The sequence below is a fragment of the Oryctolagus cuniculus genome, chromosome 16, assembly GCF_051225735.1.
Source record: "Oryctolagus cuniculus isolate XC-2025 breed Fujian yellow rabbit chromosome 16, ASM5122573v1, whole genome shotgun sequence".
In the NCBI taxonomy this organism is placed as follows: domain Eukaryota; kingdom Metazoa; phylum Chordata; class Mammalia; order Lagomorpha; family Leporidae; genus Oryctolagus; species Oryctolagus cuniculus.
Window position 1 is genome coordinate 78,968,140 of NC_142882.1, and position 25,710 is coordinate 78,993,849.

At 42.6% G+C, this 25,710-nt stretch overlaps 1 protein-coding gene across 5 annotated transcripts in view; it reads right to left on the reverse strand.

Annotated features, from left to right (window-relative positions):
- Positions 1-1,412: 1,412 nt before the first annotated feature.
- The window catches only part of VPS50 (VPS50 subunit of EARP/GARPII complex), a 119,511-nt gene continuing 95,213 nt past the window's right edge, over positions 1,413-25,710 (reverse strand). For all 5 annotated transcript variants that reach the window (XM_008261723.5, XM_070059817.2, XM_051852990.3 and 2 more), the window contains 7 exons: positions 23,411-23,491; positions 15,234-15,382; positions 13,742-13,838; positions 12,617-12,775; positions 8,527-8,648; positions 4,575-4,764; positions 1,413-2,144 (listed from right to left, as the gene is read on the reverse strand). In XM_008261723.5, the coding sequence (XP_008259945.1) occupies positions 2,025-2,144; positions 4,575-4,764; positions 8,527-8,648; positions 12,617-12,775; positions 13,742-13,838; positions 15,234-15,382; positions 23,411-23,491 (918 nt within the window). In that variant the 3' untranslated portion in view covers positions 1,413-2,024. The remainder of the gene's footprint in view (positions 2,145-4,574; positions 4,765-8,526; positions 8,649-12,616; positions 12,776-13,741; positions 13,839-15,233; positions 15,383-23,410; positions 23,492-25,710) is intronic.

Genomic DNA, 25,710 nt, shown 5'->3' on the forward strand with positions numbered 1-25,710 from the left:
CCAATCTCCTTCTACTATTTTGATATGAGCACTTATTAAACTACCCTCTAATACAACAACAACAAAAAATCCACGACAAAACATAAAACTTTTTCAAACAGCATTGAAAAGACTTACCACTTTTGTTTTGAAGATGGAGAAAACAAAGTAATGGTGGGTTAAAAGATCTGTCAAACTGCACAGCAGAGTCTTTAACAAGATAAACCATTCTTTCGTAGCACTTCCTATGACCTTGCATAACACTGGCCTCTACCAGGCAGGCAACTGCCGTCACATTATCTACAGCCAAGTAAGCAGAAATGAAAGGAAACCAACTATAAAATCCATACTAGAAAAAAAGGAGAAATAAGTAGCTTCTAATCAATTGAGAAACAAATAAGATTGATTAGTTCTTAATGTGCCCCACTAAATATCCACTTACACGTAAGGACCAAATTCATCTCATGGTTGCTCTCTTCACGTGGCTGCATACAGACAGTGGCTACAGGCAGCATCCACGAGGGCACAATCTAGTGCCACAGCAGATCACAATGGCACCACACTCATACCTTTCTATAAAAGGAACGCTTTAAATCGACAGGAAATTGAACTGTGAAGCGACAGTCTGAAAATAAGAAGTTGTTCACACAGGTACCCACAGATACAGTCTAGACTTCATGTCACACTGTGTGGTTCTGGACGTCCATGGGGGCTGATGGACATGGAGGGGCAATCCGCCTGCCTCTCCTTGCTGATCACCTGGCAGTGCCACCCTTTGCCCTTTACATTAGCGTCTCAGCTCCCAGACAGCTCACGGGACACAAGGCCTATTTCTAATGCAATTGCTCACGATCCTGGAAGTTACTGATGCACACAAACTTGGGCACAGAAATCACCTGGGCTTAGGTGTCTTCCACGCTCCAGACACAAAGAACAAACATGAAACTTGTTGGATGGTTGGTAGGAGTGCCTGGGAAACTGACTTTTGTAACACAGGTAGGTAGATAGGTAGGTAGGAGGTAGGTACAAACACCTCTGGCTTCAGGGCAAAGTTGAGAGGAACAGCACGCAGTTACTACAGATTTAACAGGGCTCCAAGGTCTATCAGTGACTACACTGGTATTGTGTTACATCTGTGTCACAAGCTGATATTTAAGAAAGGCAAGCATATGATCCTATACTTATCTAGCATGTAATTCTTTCCTGAGTCAGTCAAATAAGGCCTTATAGTCCTAAAATATCCCATATTCTTATAACGAAAGATGGAAGAAAATCTAATCACTACAAGGCACTGAAAAGGTATACTCAATCAAATTACTTTTCAACGTGGATATGCAATAATTCAAATTAGAACATGCTGAAAAAAATCCCATTAGTTTCAGGAAATTTGCCTACCAGGTAAAAATATCAAAATACAGTCTCACACAAGCTTATCATATTACAGTATAACATTTATTCAATCTCATCACTTATGATCACTTTATTATAATGAAATTAACCCTGACATAAACTTTTGACATTTAAAAACAGAGAATACACAGATTTTTCAGCTGTTTTACTTACATGTACTTTTTAGTTCCCATGCAGTACTCATAATAAGGAAATATTATACATCAGCCCTCTCATATTATGCTCAGGCAGAACCAAGTTCAGAGGGAAACAAAGTGCCAACATAAATTCATCTCCAAAAACTGCCCAAAGCCACAGGAAGCCACTGTTCCTTCTAATTATATATTTACTGTACATTCTTTTCTGTAAATGTGTAATTGTAGTCACATAACAATAGTTATGATGAGGCAATAATACCGTTTTAGGAAGGGATTAAACAAATGCGACCCGAAGCTGAAGAGAGGAGACCAGAGCATATAAAAGTCATCGGAGAACACCACACACACACGCACACCAATGCTTTCCACTTGCCGGCTGGAGAGAACATGCACAAGGTTTTCTTAGCTGACGGTCATCAAGATCGCATGAAAAATTGGCCTTCACATCATCTGTGCTGACAGGAGAGTAATACCACTGAGGAGAAAGAGCCGTGCTCATTATCTTCTAGGTCTGTCTAGGTCATCTATGGCAGCTAGAAGCTTCTGTCTTGCCTTCTTATTGATATGGGATCCCAGGCAAACGTTTACCAGGTTGGTTAGCTGCTTCGTTGAATATTCCTGCTCAAGAAAAGAAGATCCAGGTTTAGCACACGGAGAGATGGGATCAATGAACCAAAAAGAACAGGTGTCGAGGTGCCTGCCAAGCTGCGGGACCAGGGAATAAGGTGAGCACACACTTGCAACAGGGAGCAACAGAACCCGTTTCAACAGGGCCAAGGAGCCTCCCGGGCCTGTGCTTTTTACCATTTCGAAGATGAGACGCTTTATGCTTGTTTCTGTGACACTCTCCGCTAGGAAGTTGTCAAAATATGCTGACATCTCAGTTCGTAAAAACACCACTGATTAAGTATTTTTCTGGTACTCTATAGTTTGTGAGCAACTTTATATTTAAAAAAAATTTCCATGAGAACAACTCTTCTAAGATACAATAAATTAATAAAGTAACAAGGATCAGAAAGTCACTGTTTGTTAAACTCTATTAAAACTGGCAGCAAGGAAGTAAAATTAAGACCTTGGGTATCTCAGCATTCAAACCTATCCAGTTCCCATGCTCAATGGGAGGCTTGCAGCCTAATCTGGTTCTGGAGCTTGAACAGCAACAGTCCAGATGGGGAAAGACAATGTGTGCTCGCTCTAAAAAGAAAAGGATATCCATCTACACTGAAGATAATGCACAAGATAAAGCAACTTCCAAATACGAGAAAGAGCTCCCTCAAAAAAGTCAGCAAACTGGTATCAATGAAAGCGTTTCCAAAACCCCAAACTAGAGAATTTCAGTCTGCTATGGTAAAGAAGAAATCCTACATGGGGCAGCACTCTGGCACCGAGTAACAGAGCTGTACGAGCTGTGCGTTTTCTCCTTGGCCGCTTCCTACTCCCTCCCGGCCCGTTGCTCAGCACCAGGACTGACGCGTTCAGAGGGCGCTTTACCAGGCGGATTCTCGCAGCACTCAGCGGCGAGTCCCTCTGCACATGGCGTTAGCATTCTGGTTCTCAAAGGTCACAGGGGCCAAAAGTGGTGGAGTTTTTCTCAATTTTGACTTACTGCTCAACGTCACTGAAAACCAAATGTACATTTCTACTCTGTTTCCAACTGACAACAGGCGCATTCACACAAAACTCAGCTAGTGCTGACATGCCACGCTGATGTTCACCTCATCTTTTTACAGCATTGAAAGTAGAAAAGCAAAGCCTGACATGGTAAACACAAACAATTCCTTATTTCCTTTTCCGAATTTTACTTAGCTTTTACCCACAATGGTTATAGCCTATGTAAATATGAACTCTAGAGTTACTGGTGTAATAAGATTTGGTGATAATTTTAACATTTTCCATATTTTCTTAAATCCATGTTCACATACTGCCTATCTAAACAAATGGCATAACAATAATACAAAAAAGCTCTCCACACATATGCTTGGGAGAGACACAAAAGTACATCAAAAAGGGTGGAAAAACGGAATTAAAAGATTTGGTGCAAAATCTTTGAAATCCATGCATAGTCTTTTCTTAATAGTCATTTCCATGACTTTTTGAAGACCCCTTGTAATTGAGTTGAATTGTGTTGAAAATTCAGCTATTCTTTTTTTTTTTTTTTTTTTTTTAACAGGCAGAGTGGACAGTGAGAGACAGAGAGAAAGGTCTTCCTTTTGCCGTTGGTTCACTCTCCAATGGCCGCCACAGCTGGTGTGCTGTGGCCAGCGCACCATGCTGATCCGATGGCAGGAGCCAGGTACTTATCCTGGTCTCCCACGCAGGTACAGGGCCAAAGTACTTGGGCCATCCTCCACTGCACTCCCAGGTCACAGCAGAGAGCTGGCCTGGAAGAGGGGCAACCGGGACAGAATCCGGCGCCCCGACCGGGACTAGAACCCGGTGTGCTGGCGCTGCAAGTTGGAGGATTAGCCTAGTGAGCCGCGGTGCCGGCCTCAGCTATTCTTAATAACAATAAATCATATTTTTCTACTTACCTACACATCTACACAGCAGAAAAATTGTCAATCTGTATTAAAGGTTAAATCTGATATAGGATACAAATGAAATTCCACCATTTAGATATTTACATCTTCCACCATCCCCAACACTGTCACTGTGGTTAGGATGTTGCTATTTCATTGCTGAGGGGCACAAGAAGGCTACACAGCAGTCTACACATTAGGAATCATTTCAGCATTACTGCTTTCCATCCACAAGTATCTTGATGTTAACCAACATCAGGCTTTTCTTCTAACGCAGTTGCAGGAAATAAATAGTGAGTATTCTCACTCTGGCTGTGTTTCTAGATAATTACTGTAATGATTCAAATGGGCTCAAAGGGACTTGATTAAGGCAAAGGACACTGCACAGACAGAATCTGGACATAGTAAAGAACTAACCTGAGTATTTGTGTTAAAAAAAAGTTTCTTTATGCTCCACTCTCATGATTTTGAATTAAATGATACACCAGATATACAAAAGGGAGTGAAAATTAAGGTTTTCAGCTCTCACCCTGTGCTCCTTGATCCAACGTTCCATGTCATTTTCAGTTAGGTAGTAGGCTTTAATATAAGTTTCCACAAATTCTTTATCAGGAATGGGTCTAATATCGGTTAGTTTTTCAAGTTTCATTAAAAACTGTTGAAAATCTAACTGCATTAAGGCACGACCCTCATTACTGCACTTCTTGACGTTGGCATATCTAAAAAACACAACAATAAAAAAACTGATAAATAATAGGCACTTGAATTTTTCTCTAGCTCCTATTTGGGCAGAATAGGAGTAACATGAGAGGGTTATAGGAAAAAGAGCAGAAGAGCTGGGAGTCAGAAGTGGGTTATATTTATACCTTGTCATTTTACCTACCTGGTATGTATGTATTAATATATGTATATGTATATACATGTGTATGTATGTGTGTGCATATGTATGTATGTATGTATGCATGTATTTGAAAGACAGAGTTACTACAGAGAGAAGGGGAGACAGAGAGACAGATCTTCCATCCACTGGTTCACTCCCCAAATGGCTGCAATGAGTGGGGCTGGGCCAGGCTGAAACCAGGAGCCAGGAGCTTCTTCTGGGCCTCCCACGTGGTGCAGGGGCCCAAAGACCTGGGCCATCATCTGCTGTTTTCCAAGGCACAATAGCAGAGAGTGGCCGGGACTCAAACCAGTGCCCACATGCGATGCTGGCACTGCAGGCCATGGCTTTTTAACCTGCTCTGCCCCAGCAGCAGCCCCACCTATCTGGTCTTCAACTTCCTCACTTGCAAAGCCAAGAGACTGAGTAACTTCAAGGCTCTTTGCTGCTCTGTGGACTACAGTTCCCTGCACTCAATGAACACTTTGTAAGAAAGTTAAACTGGCACCCCAGTTGATCTCACTGCTAAGAATTATTTATGAAATCCAAAGTAATCTTGGTTTTAGAAAACGATTCAATATTGGAACTAGTCAGCTCAAAGGAAACAAATGAAACAATCCTCCCATGAGCACCAGATAAACCTGAGAAATGCATAAGCATACTCCTATTAACCCCAACAGAACAATATTTTATTACTCCTAAGTCAGTGTCTCATTCCTTCAATCACACAGATTGTGGACAATTCAATTTTATGGAATGAGCTACTTCCCCACTGGGAAATGTGCAAGAAAATTAAAGCTTATGTTATTTAAGGTGACCAAGCTTCCTCCCCTCCCCCATAAAGTGTTTTATGCAGAAATCTCACATATGATACTCATTTTTATACTTTATTAAATAAACTTATTGAGGGCACTTTTCAGTTGTGACTGCTGACACACAGCCTTTTATGTCTGATGCCACTGCTGGGTGCCACTCGGAGTGCGCAGACTGTGGTCTGCTCATCACCTTACCTCTCCACATCCCAATACATTCTTTCATAGAACAAATGAGAACTAAACAGAAACTGGGTAAATGATAGTGTCAAAGTTCAACTGATGTGCAATTCCTGACCACTGTGCATGGTCTTTGAAACAGCTGCTTCGGGGATCGGCTGTGGTGAAGTGGGTTAAGCTGCTGTCTGCAGTGCCGGTATCCCATATGTGTGTTTGCTCAAGTCCTGGCTGCTCCACTTCTGATCCAGCTCCCTGCTAGTGTGCCTGGTAAAGCAACAGAAGACAGCCCAGGTGCTAGGGTCTTTGCCACACACATGGGAGCTCCTGGCTCCTGGCTTCAGGCTGGCCCAGCCCCAGATGTTGTGGCCATTTAGGGAGTGACTCAGTAGATGGAAGATCTTTTTCTCTCTCTGCCTCTCCCTCTCTGTAAGTCTACTTTTCTTTTCTTTTTTTTTTTTTTTTTTTTTTTTTGACAGAGTTAGATAGCGAGAGCGAGAGCAAGAGAGAGAGAGAGAGAGAAAGGTCTTCCTTTCGTTGGTTCAACCCCAAAATGGCTGCCATGGCCGGCACTGCGCCGATCCAAAGCCAGGAGCCAGGTGCTTCTTCCTGGTCTCCCACACGGGTGCAGGTGCCCAAGCACTTGGGCCATCCTCCACTGCCTTCCCAGGCCACAGCAGAGAGCTGGACTGGAAGAGGAGCAACCGGGACTAGAACCCGGTGCCCATATGGGATGCCGGCACCGCAGGCAGAGGATTAGCCAAGTGAGCCATGGCTCAGGCCCCTGTAAGTCTACTTTTCAAATATATAAGTCTTTGGGGGAAAAAAAATAGCTGCTTGCTATTCAAGGATTTTCTCAAAAGTTTTCTAAATTTTAAATTCAACTGTAATAAAAGTTTACATACAATAAAATGTGTTGTATTGCAGGTTATAGATAAACCTCAGTTTTTCAGCATTTTATTATTTACAACTTTTGATTCACATCTAACACTTGAACACCTTTATGGGGCACCTCACTTCAACATATTCACACAGAACAAATGCATCAAGCCAGGCAACCAACCCTTCTATTTCCTTTCCTTTGTGTTTGGAGCCCACCAGCTCCTCTTTTCCAGTTCTTCATACAACACAGAACAGAATGCTGTGAGTCACGGTCACCCTACTCTACTGTGGTACACTGGAACTTGTAACCCTTTTTTTTTTTTTTTTTTTTTGACAGGCAGAGTGGACAGTGAGAGAGAGAGACAGAGAGAAAGGTCTTCCTTTGCCATTGGTTCACCCTCCAATGGCCGCCGCGGCCGGCGCGCTGCAGCCGGCACACCGCGCTGATCTGATGGCAGGAGCCAGGTACTTATCCTGGTCTCCCATGGGGTGCAGGGCCCAAGCACTTGCGCCATCCTCCACTGCACTCCCTGGCCACAGCAGAGAGCTGGCCTGGAAGAGGGGCAACCGGGACAGAATCCGGCGCCCTGACCAGGACTAGAACCCAGTGTGCCGGCGCTGCAAGGCGGAGGATTAGCCTAGTGAGCCGCGGTGCCGGCCAACTTGTAACTTCTTAAATGTATTACTATTTCTTACTTGTGTCCTACATGTCATGGGCAGACTGAGCATAGACTCTCAATAAATGGGAAAATGTTGATAGATCTGTAACTTGACGCATGGAAGATGTATAAAGTTTACCATGAGATGGTGAAGACGATTGTAAATGGGGTAGGGGTCACAGGGCTGACTCTGCCATCAGAAAATTAGCTTTCATACACTCATCTTCCCCATCTATAATACTGTGAATGTGGACATGCTGCCTAGCCTCGATTCAATGAGCCCAGGATTTTTCACTGATAAAACATAGAAAATAACTGTACCTACTGAAGAGTACTTCTGTCAGGATTTATATATTTGTGCTGCTTGGTTCAATAAATGACACATGATTGGTGCTCAATAAATGTTTAAGTTCAAACATCATCAGTTTTATTGTTAAACAACTATTGGTTTAATTTTCAGATAATCATTAAACTTTTTTTTAAATCATTTATTCAAAAGGCAGAGTTACTGAGAGAGGGAGAGACACAGAAGAGAGAGGTCTTCCATCTGCTGATTCACTCCCCAAATGGCTGCCATGGCCAGGGCTGGATCAGACTGAAGCCAGGAGCCAGGAGTTTCATCCAAGTCCTTGGCTACGTTCCACTGCCTTCCCAGGCTCATCAGCAGGACCTGAATGGGAAGTGGAGCAGCCAGGACTTGAAGTGGTGCTCATATGGAATGCTGGCATCCCAGTGGCGGTTTAGCCTGCTGCACCACAATGCCGGCCCTGATAATCATTATATTTCACATTATCCAGTCGTCTATTAATTGGTTCTATGTCATCAAAAAGGGGGTGGAGGTGGGCGGGAAGGACAGCTAGAGAGAGACATACTGGAGTTTAAGGTTTCTTTTCTAATGGGTTCCAAACACCTCTGCTGTTTATCATTACCTCTACCTATTCTCTCTATCCATTAGTGATTTTAGTCACACTGATTAGTGATTTTTTAGTCAGACAATGACTTAGTATAATATCACTCATATACTATAATTTATTATTGAAGAAGCAGATGATACTTTCATGAGTGACTTACCCTTCCACAATAGTTCTATTAGCCAATCGAATACAATGTTCCCAAAGTATATTAGACACAGGCAAAGGTATTCGAACTCTCTTAGAAACTTCATTTAATCGCCTGTTAAACTGTTCAAATTCCTAAGAAGACAAAAAGTGTGGTTGTATATAAATATCATTATAACGCCACAAAGATTCTGCACAAAAGTAGTAAAACAAAACAAAACAAGATTTAGAAAGATTCAAAACTGAACCAAGTAAAACAAAAAGGAGTCATGCCAAAGATAACGTGGACTTAGTGAGAAGTTTTAGAAAAGCAGGAATAAATTATGTCACAGTCGAGTACACTACATTTCATCTCAAAAGAACGAAGTGTTAAGAATGCTCAATGTTTCCACATCTCAAAATTTCCTATGGTTGTCAGTATGTAATAAAAGAAATAAATAACTGAATTTGCCTTTAAAAATATCTTACAGAAACCCACTTAAAAATACTTAGAGCTTGCAACTCAGAATTAACTATTTGGAATCTGTGGCTTTCTTTTTTTTTTTTTTTTTTTTTAATTTTTTTTTTTTTTTGACAGGCAGAGTGGACAGGGAGAGAGAGAGACAGAGAGAAAGGTCTTCCTTTTGCCGTTGGTTCACCCTCCAATGGCCGCCGCGGCTGGCGCGCTGCGGCCGGCGCACCGCGCCGATCCAATGGCAGGAGCCAGGAGCCAGGTGCTTTTCCTGGTCTCCCATGGGGTGCAGGGCCCAAGCACCTGGGCCATCCTCCACTGCACTCCCTGGCCACAGCAGAGGGCTGGCCTGGAAGAGGGGCAACCGGGACAGAATCCGGCGCCCCGACCGGGACTAGAACCCGGTGTGCCGGCGCCGCTAGGTGGAGGATTAGCCTAGTGAGCCGCGGCGCCGGCCCAGAATCTGTGGCTTTCTGACACAAATATTTCTCTTTGCTAAATGTTGAAAGTAAGTAAGTATCAAATAATTCAAAGGCATTCCTCAGTACAAATGAAAAAAATCTTCTACTACCTTTGGAAGAACTGAACATTTTATTAACATTTATTGCCATTTTGACATAATTGCATTCAAAATTAGAACATTTCTAACTGATTTAGACAACTCTAATAGTTATATGAAAGCAGTAGATGCTTAACCTCCTGTTTCTTTGGACTATTATCATCTAAAATACGTTCATTTACAAAAGTAAATAATGCTGTACCCTTCCTTGGCAATATATGTATATATGTGTATATATATATATATATATATTTAAAGATTTATTTATTTATTTGAAAGTCAGAGTTACACACAGAGAGAAGAGAGAGGGAGAGAGGGAGAGAGAGAGGGAGAGGGAGAGGGAGAGGGAGAGGGAGAGAGAGAGAAGAGAGGTCTTCCTTCTGCTGGTTCACTCCCCAATTGACTGCAACGGCCAGAGCTGCACCAATCCAAAGCCAGGAGCCAGGAGGTGCAGGGCCCCAAGGAGTTGGGCCATCTTCTACTGCTCTCCCAGGCCATAGCAGAGAGCTGGATCAGAACTGGAGCAGCCGGGACCTGAACTGGCGCCCATCTGGGATGCTGGCACTGCAGGGGCAGCTTTACCCACTACACCACAGCACCAGCCCCTGGCAATATATTTCTAATAAAATTATAAAAGCTTACAGGAGCTTCCTGGTTGGAAAAGCTATACAATGTGTGCCTATTTTCTAGCAACACTCAGGAGAAAAACAATCTAGTCAGAGTTACACAGTGATAACTGTACTATCCTGTGCTCTTTTGCTACTTCCTAAATCCTAACTTTGCTTACCGACTTATCTTTGACAGTTCATTGTTTTTAATTACTTTTTAAAAAGGAGCAGACCATCCATTCACTAAGCCTACCTTTGAAAATCAAAGTTAACCAAGCAACTGCTCTTTATCTGCTGTTTCGTTTTGTGGATCCAGTGGAGCAATATTTGCCATGGTATTCATTGACACATTTGTTATGGGAAACGGCTTTGAATTTCAAGAGGCATAATTCAATATTTTTCATTAACCTTTTATTTTAAAGATGAAGCTGTATGCTTACTGGATAAAGTGACATTCCACTTAGCACTAAATTCAATGTTTAAGAATGCTTGTTGTATAATGAATAATAAAACCACTTCATTTTACTCATGATTCTTCTGAGACAAGAAAAGAGGCGGCTGTCTTCTAAATGCTTACATGTGGATAAGTAATGGAAAGGACAAAAGTATCACAGACAAACTTTATGATTAAAAAAGCCCTTAAATAATGGCCCCAAATGGGTTTAGGTTAATAATCTGAATAACACTGGTGCTTTCTTACAACACTTATGGTTTTCAGACTTAAAAATAACTGAAGCAGGGAGCCTCCTTATGGGTGCATTCTTGCTGAACGCACAAGTCTTTTCTTACATCCCTATGAGTACCACAGTTAGCACCCTCTGTGGTCTGAATCTGCCTGAATATGATCTAAAATCCTCCCTCCCAGGCTGATGGTGTTAAGAGGCCAGGCCTCCAGGTGGTAGGTAGGTCATGAGGGCAGAGGGCCCCCACATGGGATTAGTGTCCTTTAACAAAAAGGCCCCAGAGAGCAGCCTTGTGCCTTTCTTTGCATGAGGATGCAGTGAGAAGGTGCTTTCTATGAGAAACTGGATCCCTGCTGGACAGTGACTCTGTCTGGTCCTTGGACTTTCCCGCCTCCAGGATGGTAACAAATAACTATGTATTGCTTAGAAGCCACCAGGTCTGTGACAGTTTTCATAGCAACCTCGATGGACTAACATAGTATGTCATAAAAAACAGAATCACCTTTTCACAAATGGAATTGTTTAAAAAGAAAAGAGGGGGGATGTCATTTTTTATAAATTACAATGATGTTTCTGGAGTTCTGACAATGAGGCTTCAAAAAGTGCAAGAAACCTTCACATCACCTTTTAATTCCATGGTTCTATAAACTCTTTGAAGCGTCCTCACATGGAGGAACCTTGTCACACACCTCTCAGATCTCCACAGAAACTTCTAGACACTGCTCACTGAGTCCCTTGATTCAGGGACAACCTCACAGTCATCAACCCAGTCCTCCAAAGGGCATCAAAACTTGCTGGGAGCTGGGGCACAAACAACACCACCACTACCATCTCTGTTCTAATTTATGGATTTGTTTATTGGCTTTCAGCTGTTCCAGGATATTAATTACTGCCCGTGGCTAAGCAGGTGGCAATGACTGTGTAAATGCAACCAAAGCCAGCACGGTCAAGAAGAGTCAATTTCTTCCCATTGACAAAAATGGAAAACAAAGATTTTTCTGAAAGCTGCTTTTATTTTCTGGGATGCTCTTTCCTCACTCAAGTACTGTATTAGCCCAAGTCTCTACCCACTTCAGGCCTCTTCTCCACTCTCACTAATACGGTCCTTCTCTGACCACATCAGATAAACGGAATCCCCCACCCATCCGTATCCCCCTACTGTCTCCCTGTTCAGCTAGTCTATTTTTGTTTTGCACAGGACATCATAGCTCAGTCTATCCATTTCCTGACGCACTGGGATGTTCCCTGAGGGCACGCTGGTCCTGAAGTCACAACACCGACAGATCCTCTACTTGGTCCATGTTAAGTGACCTATAAATATCTATTCATGCATATACAAGGGTGGGGGGTACAGCTAAAATTCCTTTCAGGAAATTCATAGATGCACTGATTGCAAAGAGATGTTTGTGTGACATACTGCAAAAGTAATGTGACTTCTAGAAAAAACAACTGGGACTATCAGGGCGTGGTCTCTTGCTAATGACTAAACACCCTGCTCGACAGAGATAACTTCTAACAGAAATGTCACTGAGCCATGGCTATTGAGACTGCATAACAGGAAATATAGCCATAACATGCGACAATCCAGCCATTACTCAAAAGGGGAAATTAGAAAAATCAGGAAGTCTACAAAGTATTCTAAGATCTACAGAAGAACACAAAAGTCAGAAAACAGCCCTATCCCAACTCAGAGACTTTAAACACCACAATTTTGGAAATGTAACAGTAATTATAACTGCGAGTAACGGAACATTTGCCCTAGAAGAGTGATTGTTGGCCAAGACGTGTTCCCGAGCACTTGCCTTTAGCAATGCATCTACATATATGTTGTGCTGTGACATAATTTCCTTTACATCCCATTTCACATTAGCCATTAGCAGCAGCATCTGTTCATAATCGATGGCTTTGCCAGCTACAATCCAGTAAATGGGTTTGCGTAGTTCACTGGCAGTTGAGACTGTCTGAAATTAATTTCATAAAAAAGAAAATAATTAGTTCTTGAAAGTATCGAAACTATAAAGAATATCTTGCCCCTGTTTCTAGTATACATCATATCTGAAAACACAATGTCAAGCATTTGGAGATTTCAACTATGAATATATTTCACTTGAGCACAAAGGTCTCACGCAAAACATCACTGAGTCATTCGATAAACCTGAGAACACCGACACTACAATTAGAAAAGAGTTTGGGATTTTCACGAAGACTAGTGAGCACTTCTCAAACTCCTCCCCCCGCCCTGCATTTCCACCCCACCCAGCTCCCTCAGGAGCCCACCACCCTTCCCTGGCTCTACTGCAACAGCCTCCAAACGTGTCTCCCTGTCTCTAGGCTCTCACTGCACCCAAATTACTCTTCCTAACACACTTGGCTCCCCTGTTACAGACCCTCCAGTAGCTCCCAGTACCCCTGGAATAAGTCCAGCTCCTGGCAGGGAGTGCTATAGAAATGACGTAATTCCTCCTCCTCACTGCAGCCCTCTTCCCTTCTCCAGCCAACTCACAGGCACCACGCTCTCCCACACCTCCCACGCCAGTCCCTGGTCTAGCATGTACACTCAAAGCACTCGGTCCACCTGGCTGGCCCACTTGAAGCAAGCCTTTCTTCACCACCTCCTCCCACCACGGCTTCCTCCGGCCGCCAGCCGTGGCTAATATCCTATCAGTACTTTTTCCCTTTATCAGACTGCTCATCCTACTTTATGTAAATACAGTCTTATCAGCTCTCTCTCACTAGACTAGAAGTTATGAGTTGTTCAACATGTACTATTTGACACAGGACTTCATGAGTAACTAGATAAATATTCTATCCAACTCCCCCGGGGTTTGGAAACTGACCTCTAGATAAAAAAATAGATAAATAAATAAAAGTTGAGACAGCCATCTTGCCCCCAGTGGAAATGATAAGCACGCACGAGCATCTCTGACCTGGGAATAGAACTGCTGAAGGAAAGGCTTTTTGACCGCAGGCATCACAGCATCCAGATGGGGCTGAAGGAACTCAAACTGTTCAGCCAAGAACACCCTGAAGGGAAAAAAAAGTACCCACTGTGCACATGGTGCAGGGTTCACAGCCTGGAAATGTTCCCTTTAATCTTCTAAGATCTCAGACCAAAACTTTACCAATTAAAATGATTTTCCACCTTAGCGAATTCCCTGTACTACCCACCTGACAAGTTCATTAGCAGTATCTATCTGTACAATAATTAATTCTGAGCTTATCACCGAATGGCACTTGAGGAGAAAGAAGGGTGACTTCAAAGACGCTAATCAGGTTACCATAAGATGTAGAGTTATGCTGCTCTGCATGTCAGATGGGGGCACAGATCACAAAAAATTGAAAAAAAAGAATAAACACTATTTTAAAAAAAAGAATTTCCCTTAAAGATCCCAGTCAGTTATATACAACAGACTCTCACATTCACAGACTCAACATCTAACACTTTTCAGAAGTAACCCCAAAACTCCCAAAGCACAGCAAACCACGACTGGGCTGACCTGTCCATGGGAACTCCAGCTGCAGGGGGTGGTCCACAGGACGGGGCTCACGTGGCTGTCAGCAGCTGCACTGCAGTCGGGGCCCTGTTTTTCTCTACTTTTTGCTAAGCATGTAAAACTTCTCCAGGTATACTGGACTACGTATATATGGAAGAACTTACTTACTTTAAATGTATTAACAAATTTGGGGATTCCTAAAGGTCAGGAAACCCTCTTGCTGATGTCAAGGGTCAACTATACATAACACCAACTGGCAGTTTTTCTAGAATCATCAACATCAGTAGGAGAGTATATAGTAAAATGCAACACTTTTTAAGTTTTACTTAGAGCAAAGATTGGGGCCCACATTGTTGCAGTGAAGTAAGCTGAGGCTTGCAACGCCAGCACTTCATATCGGAGTGCCAGTTCAAGTCCTGGCTGCTCTGCTTCTGATCCAGGCCCCCGAGAATGGGCCTGGGAAGGCAGTGAAAGATGGCCCAAACACCCGGGTCTTGCCGCCTACGTGGCAGACAACGATGGACTTCCTGCCTCCTGGTTTCATCCTGGCCCTGCCCTAGCTGCTGTGGATACTTGACAGAGAGAACTGCAGATGGCAGATCTCACACTCTGTTTCTTCCTGTCTCTCACTCACTCTGCCTTTTAAAATAAATAAATAAATCTTTAAAGAAAAAAACTCATTTTTTTTAAAAAGCAAGAATCATGTTGCTAAAGATCAAAACTTGATTTTCTTTCCACTTAAATTACTGAAAACCAAGGATGCAGTTTTAAAAATCAATTGGTAATCTACATTAGGATGTTCTTCTCAGAAAAACGTAAGTGATATTAATCTGGTAGACATACACTGCTAGAAGTCTACTTGTACAACATTTAGTTTTATAACCTTTCTTATTTAATGGCGAAGCAACTATTTTTAACAACTTACAAGGATTCCGTGGCTACCACTCTTTCTGCCAACCCATACAACGTATCGCCAGCCGTCAGAACCACAAGGTGACTGAGGTGTGGGCTCGGGACCTTCTCCCTTCTTTCTTCTGCTGCTGTGAGGGTGGCAGCAGGGTCTGCTGAAACCTCCTGAAAATACAAGACAGACACATGCACCTGAAACAGCAAATCTAACAGGAATAAATCAGCTGATTCGGATGAGACCAGAACTGTAATTAAAAACTCGGAAGCACACATCAATTACACTTAGTTTTCGGTCCTTTTTTCTCTGCTTTTATGTTTTGTAACTGCTGGGACTTTCTTTCTATACAAAGTGAAAAGGCTCCTCCTATATAACATCATCCAACTCGAGACACGGCCACCTGTGCATGACCTCAAGTCTGCCAACACAAGGGTTCTTCAGGAACCACCACCATTTCAGAGAGACGAGAAGTTGCAGATATGGGAAATGAGATTGCCTCTTGGTGTAATTAATCATTTCAAACTCAAACCTCAATCACGGTAACCTTGGTAAAGTCTCCTGAAAGCAGTATTAGGATGTGGAGAAAAGCTGAAACAGAACAGCTGTCGCTCCCCCTCTTCATGGAGGAACGACACTAAACCCTGCCTAGGCTTCATATCCGAGTCACGGCACCATTATGTCGCTCCCCGTCTTCGTGGAGGAGCGACACAGGACCCTGCGCTGTTCTTTCGTCTGCTCGGCCCTCCCCGGGTTCGCTGCTGGTTCCTCCCGGGTTGGCTACTATCCCTTCCACCTCCGTGGAAGGGCAGTTCCCCCTAGCCACATTCCCCACTTCCGCAGGGGAGCGGCACACCGCCGGCCGGCTCTCTCGGGGGCTGCACGGGTTCCCTTAGATGTTCCCCATAGATGTTCCTGGTGCATGCCGTCTCTCTCCTCCTTTATAGTCCTCCTCCGCCAATCCTAACTCGGCTGCCCACACGCCGAGTACGCTGCTCTCCAATCAGGAGCAAGTCCTACAGTTTATTGGTTGAACTGGAGGCAGCTGGGTAGAAGCTGTTTTCTCCTCTCCCAGCGCCATATTGTAGGAGAGCAGATGCATAGAATAAGTCTTAATTCCAGTAACTTAGTCTAGTCCGAGCTGCTCCCCACAGAGGAGAGCAGATGCATAGAATAAGTCTTAATTCCAGTAACTTAGTCTAGTCCGAGCTGCTCCCCACAAACAGCTGTCTTGCCTGTGGCTGGGGACAGACTGCAGATGAGACGGAAGATGGTCAATGTGACAAAGGAAAAGGACGCCCAGAAAGCAAGGTGCGCTGGGCTGCTCAGCACTGTCCAGGCAGTCAGCGGGAGGGACGTGGTCTCACCGGAAGTCAGACTTCCCGGCTCTCAGGGTCACCTTCATCTGATGCCGTGCTCACTAGCAAGCTTCTCCTTCTTGGGCTTCACAGAAATAGAGTCTGTATTATAAACAGACTAGCACAGCAAGAATGTTGAAGATATGCCCACTCAACTTGCCCTTAATGTGAAGCAAAGAAATTTTTTTTTTTTTTTACTGAGCTCTAGTAAACAGTAAAAATACCCACCCCCAAAAATCACTTGAACTCACTGACATACTGGCACAGATCTTTCTGAGGGTGGGAGGTACTGTCGTCCTAGGCAAGGAGGTGCACACTGGCTACTCGGAGTAGCTGATGGAGAAGAGCCTTCTGGCACTCCAAGTCTTTCAGTGAAGATGCAAGCTACCTGAGCAACCTCTTTGCAAGGCCAACAGGAGAGAATGCTGAAAACACTGACATCTTCATACCAGTGACTTTTTTTTCTTTTTTTCTTTTTTCTTTTTTTTTTTTGACAGGCAGAGTGGACAGTGAGAGAGACAGAGAGAAAGGTCTTCGTTTGCTGTTGGTTCACCCTCCAATGGCCGCCACAGCTGGCGCGCTGCAGCCAGCGCACTGCGCTGATCCGATGGCAGGAGCCAGGTGCTTCTCCTGGTCTCCCATGGGGTGCAGGGCCCAAGCACTTGGGCCATCCTCCACTGCACTCCCTGGCCACAGCAGAGAGCTGGCCTGGAAGAGGGGCAACCGGGACAGAATCCGGCGCCCCGACCGGGACTAGAACCCGGTGTGCCAGCGCCGCAAGGTGGAGGATTAGCCTGTTGAGCCGCGGCGCTGGCCACCAGTGACTTAAATGGTTGCTACATTGAGTGTCAGAGTAATCTTATTTAAAACAAAATTATTTACTTACTTGAAAGGCAGAGTTACAGAGAGAAAGACAGAGAGAGGGGTCTTCCATCCACTGGTTCACTCCCCAAACAGCTGCAATGGCCAGAGATGGGCTGATCTGAAATCAGGAGCCAGGAATTTCTTCCTGGTCTCCCACATGGGTGCAGGGGCCCAAGCATTTAAGCCATCTTCTGCTTTCCCAGGCCATCCAACAGGGAGCTGAATTGGAAGAAGAGCAGCTGGGACTAGAACCAGTGCCCATATGGATGCCAGCACTGAAGGTGAATACTACACCACAACACTAGCCCCTAGAAAAATCATTTTAATTGCTGCTTTAATGGGGAAAGAGGAGAAAGGTCAAGGTAGTGACGTCACAATTGCATTGTAAAAAGAACTCCATGGTGGCACAGTTCACAATGAAGGGCTCCTACCAATACTTATGATACCACTGTCTCAGTCACTAAACCGAGGTAAATCATGGAGAATGTTTACAACCACATATACTTGCAATAATAACCAGCTTGATTTGAAGATGGGTATTATAATTTTAGTTTACGTATAGGACTTCCAGTACTGACATGGCAATAAATTCTACACACTATATTTTTAAAGTAATTTCCTGAAGAGAAATTTACAAAAAGAAAAAAAAAACAATAAATTACATGCAAATTATGCAAAAGCTTAATACAAAAGAGCTGTTACTTTTTAAAAAGTTATCAGAATATACATTAACTTCTGTCCCACATCCTTTAACAAAAAGGTTTACAATTTATATTGAATTGTAGAATTACACAGCTATGAGATGCTAACCATTATCAAATAAATCCCCTGCAAGTTAACATACTACTGTCAATATGGAGTTCAGAAGTGAGGACATATGAGCAGGTAGTATAACTAAGTATTAAATGTGAATTTGAGAGGGAGGGAGGGAGTAAAGGTGGGAGAGAGAACCTCCCAACTGCTGGTTTACTCTCCAAATGCCTGAAACATCCAGGTCTGGGCCAGGCCAAAGTCAGGACCTCAGAACTCAATCTGTGTTTCCCACGTAGGTAGAAGCTGTTGCATCCCTGGATGTGTGTTAGCAGGAAGTTGAATCAGAAGCTGAGCCAGGTCTCAAACCTACGCACTCTGATAAGTGATGCAGGTTATCCTAAGCGGTGTCTCAACTACTGCATCAAATACAAGCCCCAGAGTTACTTCTGAATTTCACTCTTTTATGATTTGAAATCATCATATATATAACTTACTTGTAAAACTGAAAGTGTTTTCAATTTAAATCCTAATTATTTTGGGATCCAATAGGGAGGTGGTGCTGGAAGGTGCTGGTAGGCCAGCAGGGGGAATAACTACAGCTTGGGGGAAACGCAGTTTATTCCATGTGTGACAGGAGGGGCCAGAAGCACTCGCCAGCTACCCCCTCAGTACCTCCCTCACATATATGATGCACTCCCCCTTTACTCATGGGCTCTCACAGAAATCACTGGATTTGTGTCCCCACTTCACAAGGTTTTCACTAGAATGCCTTTTGCTGCTCCCAGTTAATACTGGCATTTGAGGCATAAAAATTACAGTAATTATCATCTAAAAGCTGAAGGTCTGTATTTACCTTTAGGAAAATACACTTGACTGAAGCAAGAGAGGTACAAAACGGCACGCTGACATAAAGGGGTGCATACTTAGTGTGCACCTGGAAAAGCTCCTGACCGGATGGGTGTTTCAGTTCACACCAGCCCACTAAGTCAGAGACGCCCTGTGACGACTTGGAGACTCTCCCACGATGAAAGTCACATTGTTTAGCCTTTCTTGCCATTAATTTACTACCACAAAGAAAATTCTTAATTATGAACTTTTCAGGACAAACTTAAAACATGTTTTTTTATCAAAGATTTAAAGTTGACCAAAGGTCTAAGAGCAAACACCTGGGTCAGCATCACCGAAAAGGTAACTAAAAATTCACGTTCCTGGTGCTGTCATCGCCTGTAGCAGTCTCCCCACTTCTCTTCCATTAAACTTCTTTGCCTACACTTTGCTTTGATGTACCAAATTTTCTTAGTTAACACTGAATTTCCACGATAAATGATTTCAGGTGGCAATCACTCCAATTTTGCCTTTCATAGCTTAAAGAGAAATCAAAATTATAGAAGAGATCTATGAAAAAGATAAAAATACTAAAAAGTGTTTATTAAAACTTTAACTGACATGTAAGAGAAATATAAGGAAAAATATTATTTCCACTTAGTTGGTTCCACAGTGATTAGGCTATAAATTATTTTAATAGCCAAAGAATGTACTGAACAGCAAGAAATCAATCAATGTTCTCTGCCAATGTAGATGCAAATTAATGAAGTGCAGAAAATTGATCTACCAGCTTAGAAAAACCTGAGATCAAGGTCTAGTAAGTGACAAATATATTTTCTAAAATAATAGAGCAACACTTATCAGCACCAGTAATTACTGTGTAATTCGACATGGAAAACTTCGGTTCTGGTGACATCTTTCCCTCCAGAGGACCAGGGCACTGGACAGACCTGCCAAGGCTCCTTACTCAGTGGAGGAAGAATGACTGCTTGCACGGTCTTGTCATCCAGTGAGCAGTCTTCTGACTTGAGACAGCAAGGAGAAGGACTTAAAGAAAGGATATCTTCAAAATATAAAGTGTCGAAGAGAACACCCAAGAACAGGCATATCTGCCTGTTTATTTTTTAACAGAGGGAAGGTATAGTTAACTTTTCAAAAAAAATCTTTAAATCTGACAACCACTTCAGTTCAGGAAAAAAGTTTTCCAATGATCAAAGGAGTCAGGCAGATGCTGCCGATACATTATTACCCAGCAGAAGGGTGGCAATGAGCCTCAAAGAAAAGCAAGTTTGGCCCCACTGTCTACCTGGTCATGCTATTTCATTACACAGCGTGTGACAAAATCTGAAGCATAAATATACAAAGAATGTTCAAAAGTTTATGGAAAAAGTATACATGGATTTCAAATAATTTTTCACAAAAATAGACATCTTTTGATTTCATTTCCACAAACTTTTTTTTTTTTTATTTGAGAGGCAGAGTTATAGACAGTGAGAGGGAGAGACAGAGAGAAAGGTCTTCCTTCCGCTGGTTCACTCCCCAAATAACCACAACAGCCAGAGCTGCGCCGATCTGAAGCCAGGAGCCAGGTGCTTCTTACTGGTCTCCCACGTGGGTGCAGGGGCCCAAGGACTTGGGCCATCTTCCACTGCTTTCCCAGGACATAGCAGAGAGCTGGATTGGAAAAGGAGCAGCTGGGACTAGAACCTGTGCCCATATGGGATGCTGGCATCGCAGGCAGAGGATTAACCTACTGCACCATGGTGCCGCCCCCTCCACAAACTTTTCAAGGTCTCCTAGTATCCATGCCTTAAGGGTCGGATTGGGAACTGTAGCTTGACAATCATAAACTGGTAATTAGCAGAGACAACAGAGAAATGCTGGAGTGAATGAGTCTAGTTTCAAGAAACAAGAGAAACTTCAGCTGAAAAGTTAAGATCTGAGGAACACAATCTTAAAAAGCACCAAACACAGGGGCCAGTGTTGTGGTGTGACCAATTCAGCTGCCATCCCACACAGAAATGCTGCTTCCAGTCCTAGCTGTTCCACTTCCAATTTAGCTCCTGCTAATAAAGTGCCTGATAAAGCGGTGGGAGAAGGCTCAGGTACAGGGATCTTGCCAGCCACATGAGAGTCCTAGTGAGTTCCAGGATTAGGACTGGCCCAGACCCAGCCATTTAGCTATTTGGAGAGTGAACCAGTGGATGGAAGCACTTTTTGTGTGTGTCTCTCCCTCTCTCTGCCTTTCAAATAAATAAAATATTTTTTAAAGCATCAGGCATAGAAAAATGTCAGTGGGACTGAAAGCCACATTTTTGCATTGAAAAAAAAAAAAAACCTGTGCTTGCTTCAGCACCACATATACTGAAAAAAAAAAAAAAAAAAAAAAAAAAAAAAAGCCATGACTCTGCAAATGAAGATCAAGGGTTCAATGGGGATGAATACCCAGAAAATGTGCCAAATTACACCAGAAGGCATGCATAAAACCCAAGAATTGGTTTATTCATCTACTCTATGTAGATTTATTTAAGACATGTTCGGTGCTAAGGTAGGTGTTCTAAATATTCTTTTAAAAAAAATATGTGGGAGGCACCAGTGTTGTTGAGCAGCCAGTAAAGCCAGTGCTAGTGATGTTGGCATCCCCTATGGGTGCCGATTTGAATTCAGCTGCTATACTTCTGATCCAGCTCCCTGCTAATGTGCCTGGGAAAGCAGAAAAAGTTGGCCCAGATCCTTGAGGCCTTGCCACCCATGTGGAGACATGGAAGAAGCTCCTGGCTCCTGGCTTCAGACCAGCTTAGCTCTGGCCTCTGCAGCTATTTGGGAAGCGAATCAGTGGACAGAAGTGCTCACTCGCTCGCTCTTTCTCTCTCTATCGTTCTTTACCCTTTCTCTCCTTCCTTCTTCCTCTATTTGTAACTCTGACTTCCAAATAAATACATAAATCTTAACAATAACAACAACAACAACAACAAAAATGTAGGAAGAGGTGTTTAGCCTAGCAGTTAAGATGCCCAGGTCCTATATCAGAATGCCTGGGTTCAATTCCCAGCTCCAGGCTGTGGGAGACAGTACTGATGGCTCAAGTAATTGAGTTCCTGCCACTCCCTTTGGGAGACTTGGATTTTATTCCAGACTCCCAATCCTGTCTGGTAACAATCCCTCTCATTGCAGACGTTTGGGGAATGACTAGTGGGTAAAGACTCTGTCTCTAAAATAATGACTTTTAATGCCCTAAGTAAAAAGATCTTCAAATGATAAGGCTGATGGAAATCAAAGTGTATTCACTGTGGATATATTAGCACATGCTTCTCACTCTGTATTCACAGATCTGTTCAAAGATCACCAACCTACCACTCTCTCCTTTCTTTTTATTTTAGCACTTATCAGTGTCTGACAGTACCTTATCTATTTGCCTCTCTGCTCCAAAAAAACACAATTCCCAAGAAGACAGGCGGATACCTCTTCTGTGCACTGATGAATTCCCAGCTCTGTAATAATGCCCAGCACAAAACTGATTTTTAATAAGCACTTCTTAAAAAAAAGCATGATTACATTACTCTGTAAGACTCTGAACAACATAACTATGTACATAATATAGAGCTTACACACGAACAGAAAGATGATTGCTTGTTTGGGGTAGCTTGAAGAAAAAAGAGGAAATTTAGAGAAGCCTAGGGCTAACGCAGAGCCTGAGAAGCACACTGACAACAAAATCCTTCTGGCTGTAGTGGCTCCTGCAAGAATTTTTTTTGCTTATTTTAAATGCTTATTTTAGCTTTAACAAAGGCCTAAGTTGCTATCTAGTCTTTCTTCTTAAAACATGTATTTCACGATGAGACACACAGTCAAGAATTGGGAGTTACCACTACATATCAGACTAAACCCAAAACTTTCTCCTTGAATATCAAAGCCATTGATAAAGTGGTCCAAACTTTCTCCCCAGCACAAGTTTTCGACATACACCAATTCCCCAATAACAAAGACCTGCCACACTTTGGGCCATGCCTGTCCCACTTCAAGGCCCTTGCTCAACCTCTGTGCCTTTCTTTGAGTACTATTCATTCTTCTCTGTCCCACTAATTCCACCCCTGTCCTTCAAAGTCTAGCATAAGTCTTGCTTCTTCCTTTAGTCATTCTGTCACCAATTTTATACATAAACCTTTTTTCTCTTTGAACTTGTACTAGATGCCATAGTCAATATCACATTCCTGCAGGTTCTATTTTTCTCTCTCTGGTCAGACCCTAGACAAGCCCCATCTGACTTTGAATATGCACTGGTAATGCTAAGGATCTGGCACTCAATATGCACATAAACAAACATTTATAGACAGGTGATCGGATGGCTTCTTCGTATTATATAAAACCCAAAGGAGTGGACTGCAATTCCCTACTCACCAGATCAATAAGGCTTTCTTGTATTCTGTTTAGAGTTGTTCTTAGTCTACTACTACTGAGGCCAAGTCCTGTTGATTCCAACTGAAAAAAAAGGAAGAGAGACACATTACATCACTCTGGAGATACTCTTGAAATGTCACATCTTGTAACTAAAGTATTTGGTGGGTCTTCATTGAGACAGTTAGCCTTCAGGCTTTCCAGACTGCATTTAAATATTTCAACACAGTAATCCTATCCTTCAAGAAAAATAATCACCTATTCATGTGCATTGTACAGGTCACGTTAACACTGACCGATCTTGGCCGGCGCCACGGCTCACTAGGCTAATCCTCCGCCTTGCGGCGCCGGCACACCGGGTTCTAGTCCCGGTCGGGGCGCCAGATTCTGTCCTGGTTGCCCCTCTTCCAGGCCAGTTCTCTGCTGTGGCCAGGGAGTGCAGTGGAGGATGGCCCAAGTGCTTGGGCCCTGCACCCTATGGGAGACCAGGATAAGTACCTGGCTCCTGGCTTTGGATCAGCGCGGTGCGCCGGCCGGCGGCCGCAGCAACCATTGGAGGGTGAACCAACGGCAAAGGAAGACCTTTCTCTCTGTCTCTCTCTCACTGTCCACTCTGCCTGTCAAAAAATAAAAAAAATAAAAATAAATAAAAAATAAAAAAATAAAAACACTGACCAATCTCATAAATTATCAGAACACAGCTTCAATAGAATTACTTTCCTGAAAGTTACTGGTTTTAATAAGTTAATAAGTTAAGATACTTAAAGATAATACACTCTTTTACTGAATATAAAATTTGTTGTGTTTATGCAAACATACAATAATATAAAGTGTTGCTAATTAATCTTTCTTACACAAATTATAGACAGCCTAAATATTCATTCAAAACTGAAAGAAATCTTCTATTAGGGTTAGTAAACATTTCACAGTACAGAATTCTACTCACTACAACAAAGCCAAAGCATTTATAAAAAACCTTCATGTAAGAGCATGAATGAGAAGGGTGTCAAGAATGTTAAGGGCTCAGGGCTGGCGCTGTGGCTTAGTAGGTAAAGCTGGCACGGGTTCGAGTCCCGGCTGCTCCACTTCCCATCCAGCTCTCTGCTATGGCCTGGGAAGGCAGTGGAAGATGGCCCAAGTCCTTGGGCCCCCACACCCGCGTGGGAGACCTAGAAGAAGCCCCTGGCTCCTGGTTTCGGACCGGCACAGCTCCAGCTGTTGCGGCCATTTGGGGAGTGAACCAGCGGATGGAAGACTTCTCTCTCTCTCTGTCTCTTCGTCTCTCTGTGTAACTCTGACTTTCGAATAAATAAATAAATAAATCTTAAAAAAAAAAAAAAAGAATATTAAGAACATAAAAAGCCACTTAGTCACTTAGTAAGCTCCTTGTGTGATGATTCAATTGACTAAAATAAATTTAATTTAAAGATGATCATATACACATCCAGGCATTTGGAAATGTTAAATGCTAAAATGTTTTCTATGTGTGAATAAATGGGAAACATGACTTGTTTAAGAAAACATAGACTCACTGATGTATTCATAAACGATTTTGTTTGACTATGTGGGCAAATAAACATATAAGCTTGCAGAGATTTCTTATTTTTCCTCTAATCCCATTTAAGATATGAGGATGACATATTATTAATATGCACCAGAATGTCTCAAATTAAAATAGCTGTGAAATGACACTATGTAGTAAAATATGAACTAATTATAAATGCTAGATTTTAAGACATCTTGGTTTCTCTAGGTTTTGTAAACTTCACTCACTCCTTTTTCCATAAGATGTTATTTATACGCAATTAAACTCAGGCATTTTAAGCATACAGCATGATGAATCTAGGCAACTGTATACACTCTTGCAACCAGTACCATAATCAAAATACAGGAGTTCTCTCCCCTTTTAAAAATGTCCTCAAGCCTTTTCTATTCATTCTCCCATCCCCATCCTGTATTCCTGATCTGCTCTCTATCACTAAAGATTTTGCCTTTTCTAAAATTTCACATAAATGGAATAACAGTCTTTTGTATTTGACTCCCTTTATTTAAAATGCTTTTGAAATTCACCCATGCTGTGAGTCTGTCAGTATTTTGTGTTTTTTTTATCACTTAATGGTATTCAACTGCGTGCATTTAGCACAATCTGTTTCTTTATCCACAGGTCAATAAACATTTGGTCCTGTTTTGGGTTATATGAATGATGCCACAATAAAATTCACACGTATGTCTGGACATATATTATTTTCAGCTCTGAGTAAACACCTAGAAGTGGTATTTCTGGTTCATACAATAAATAGACT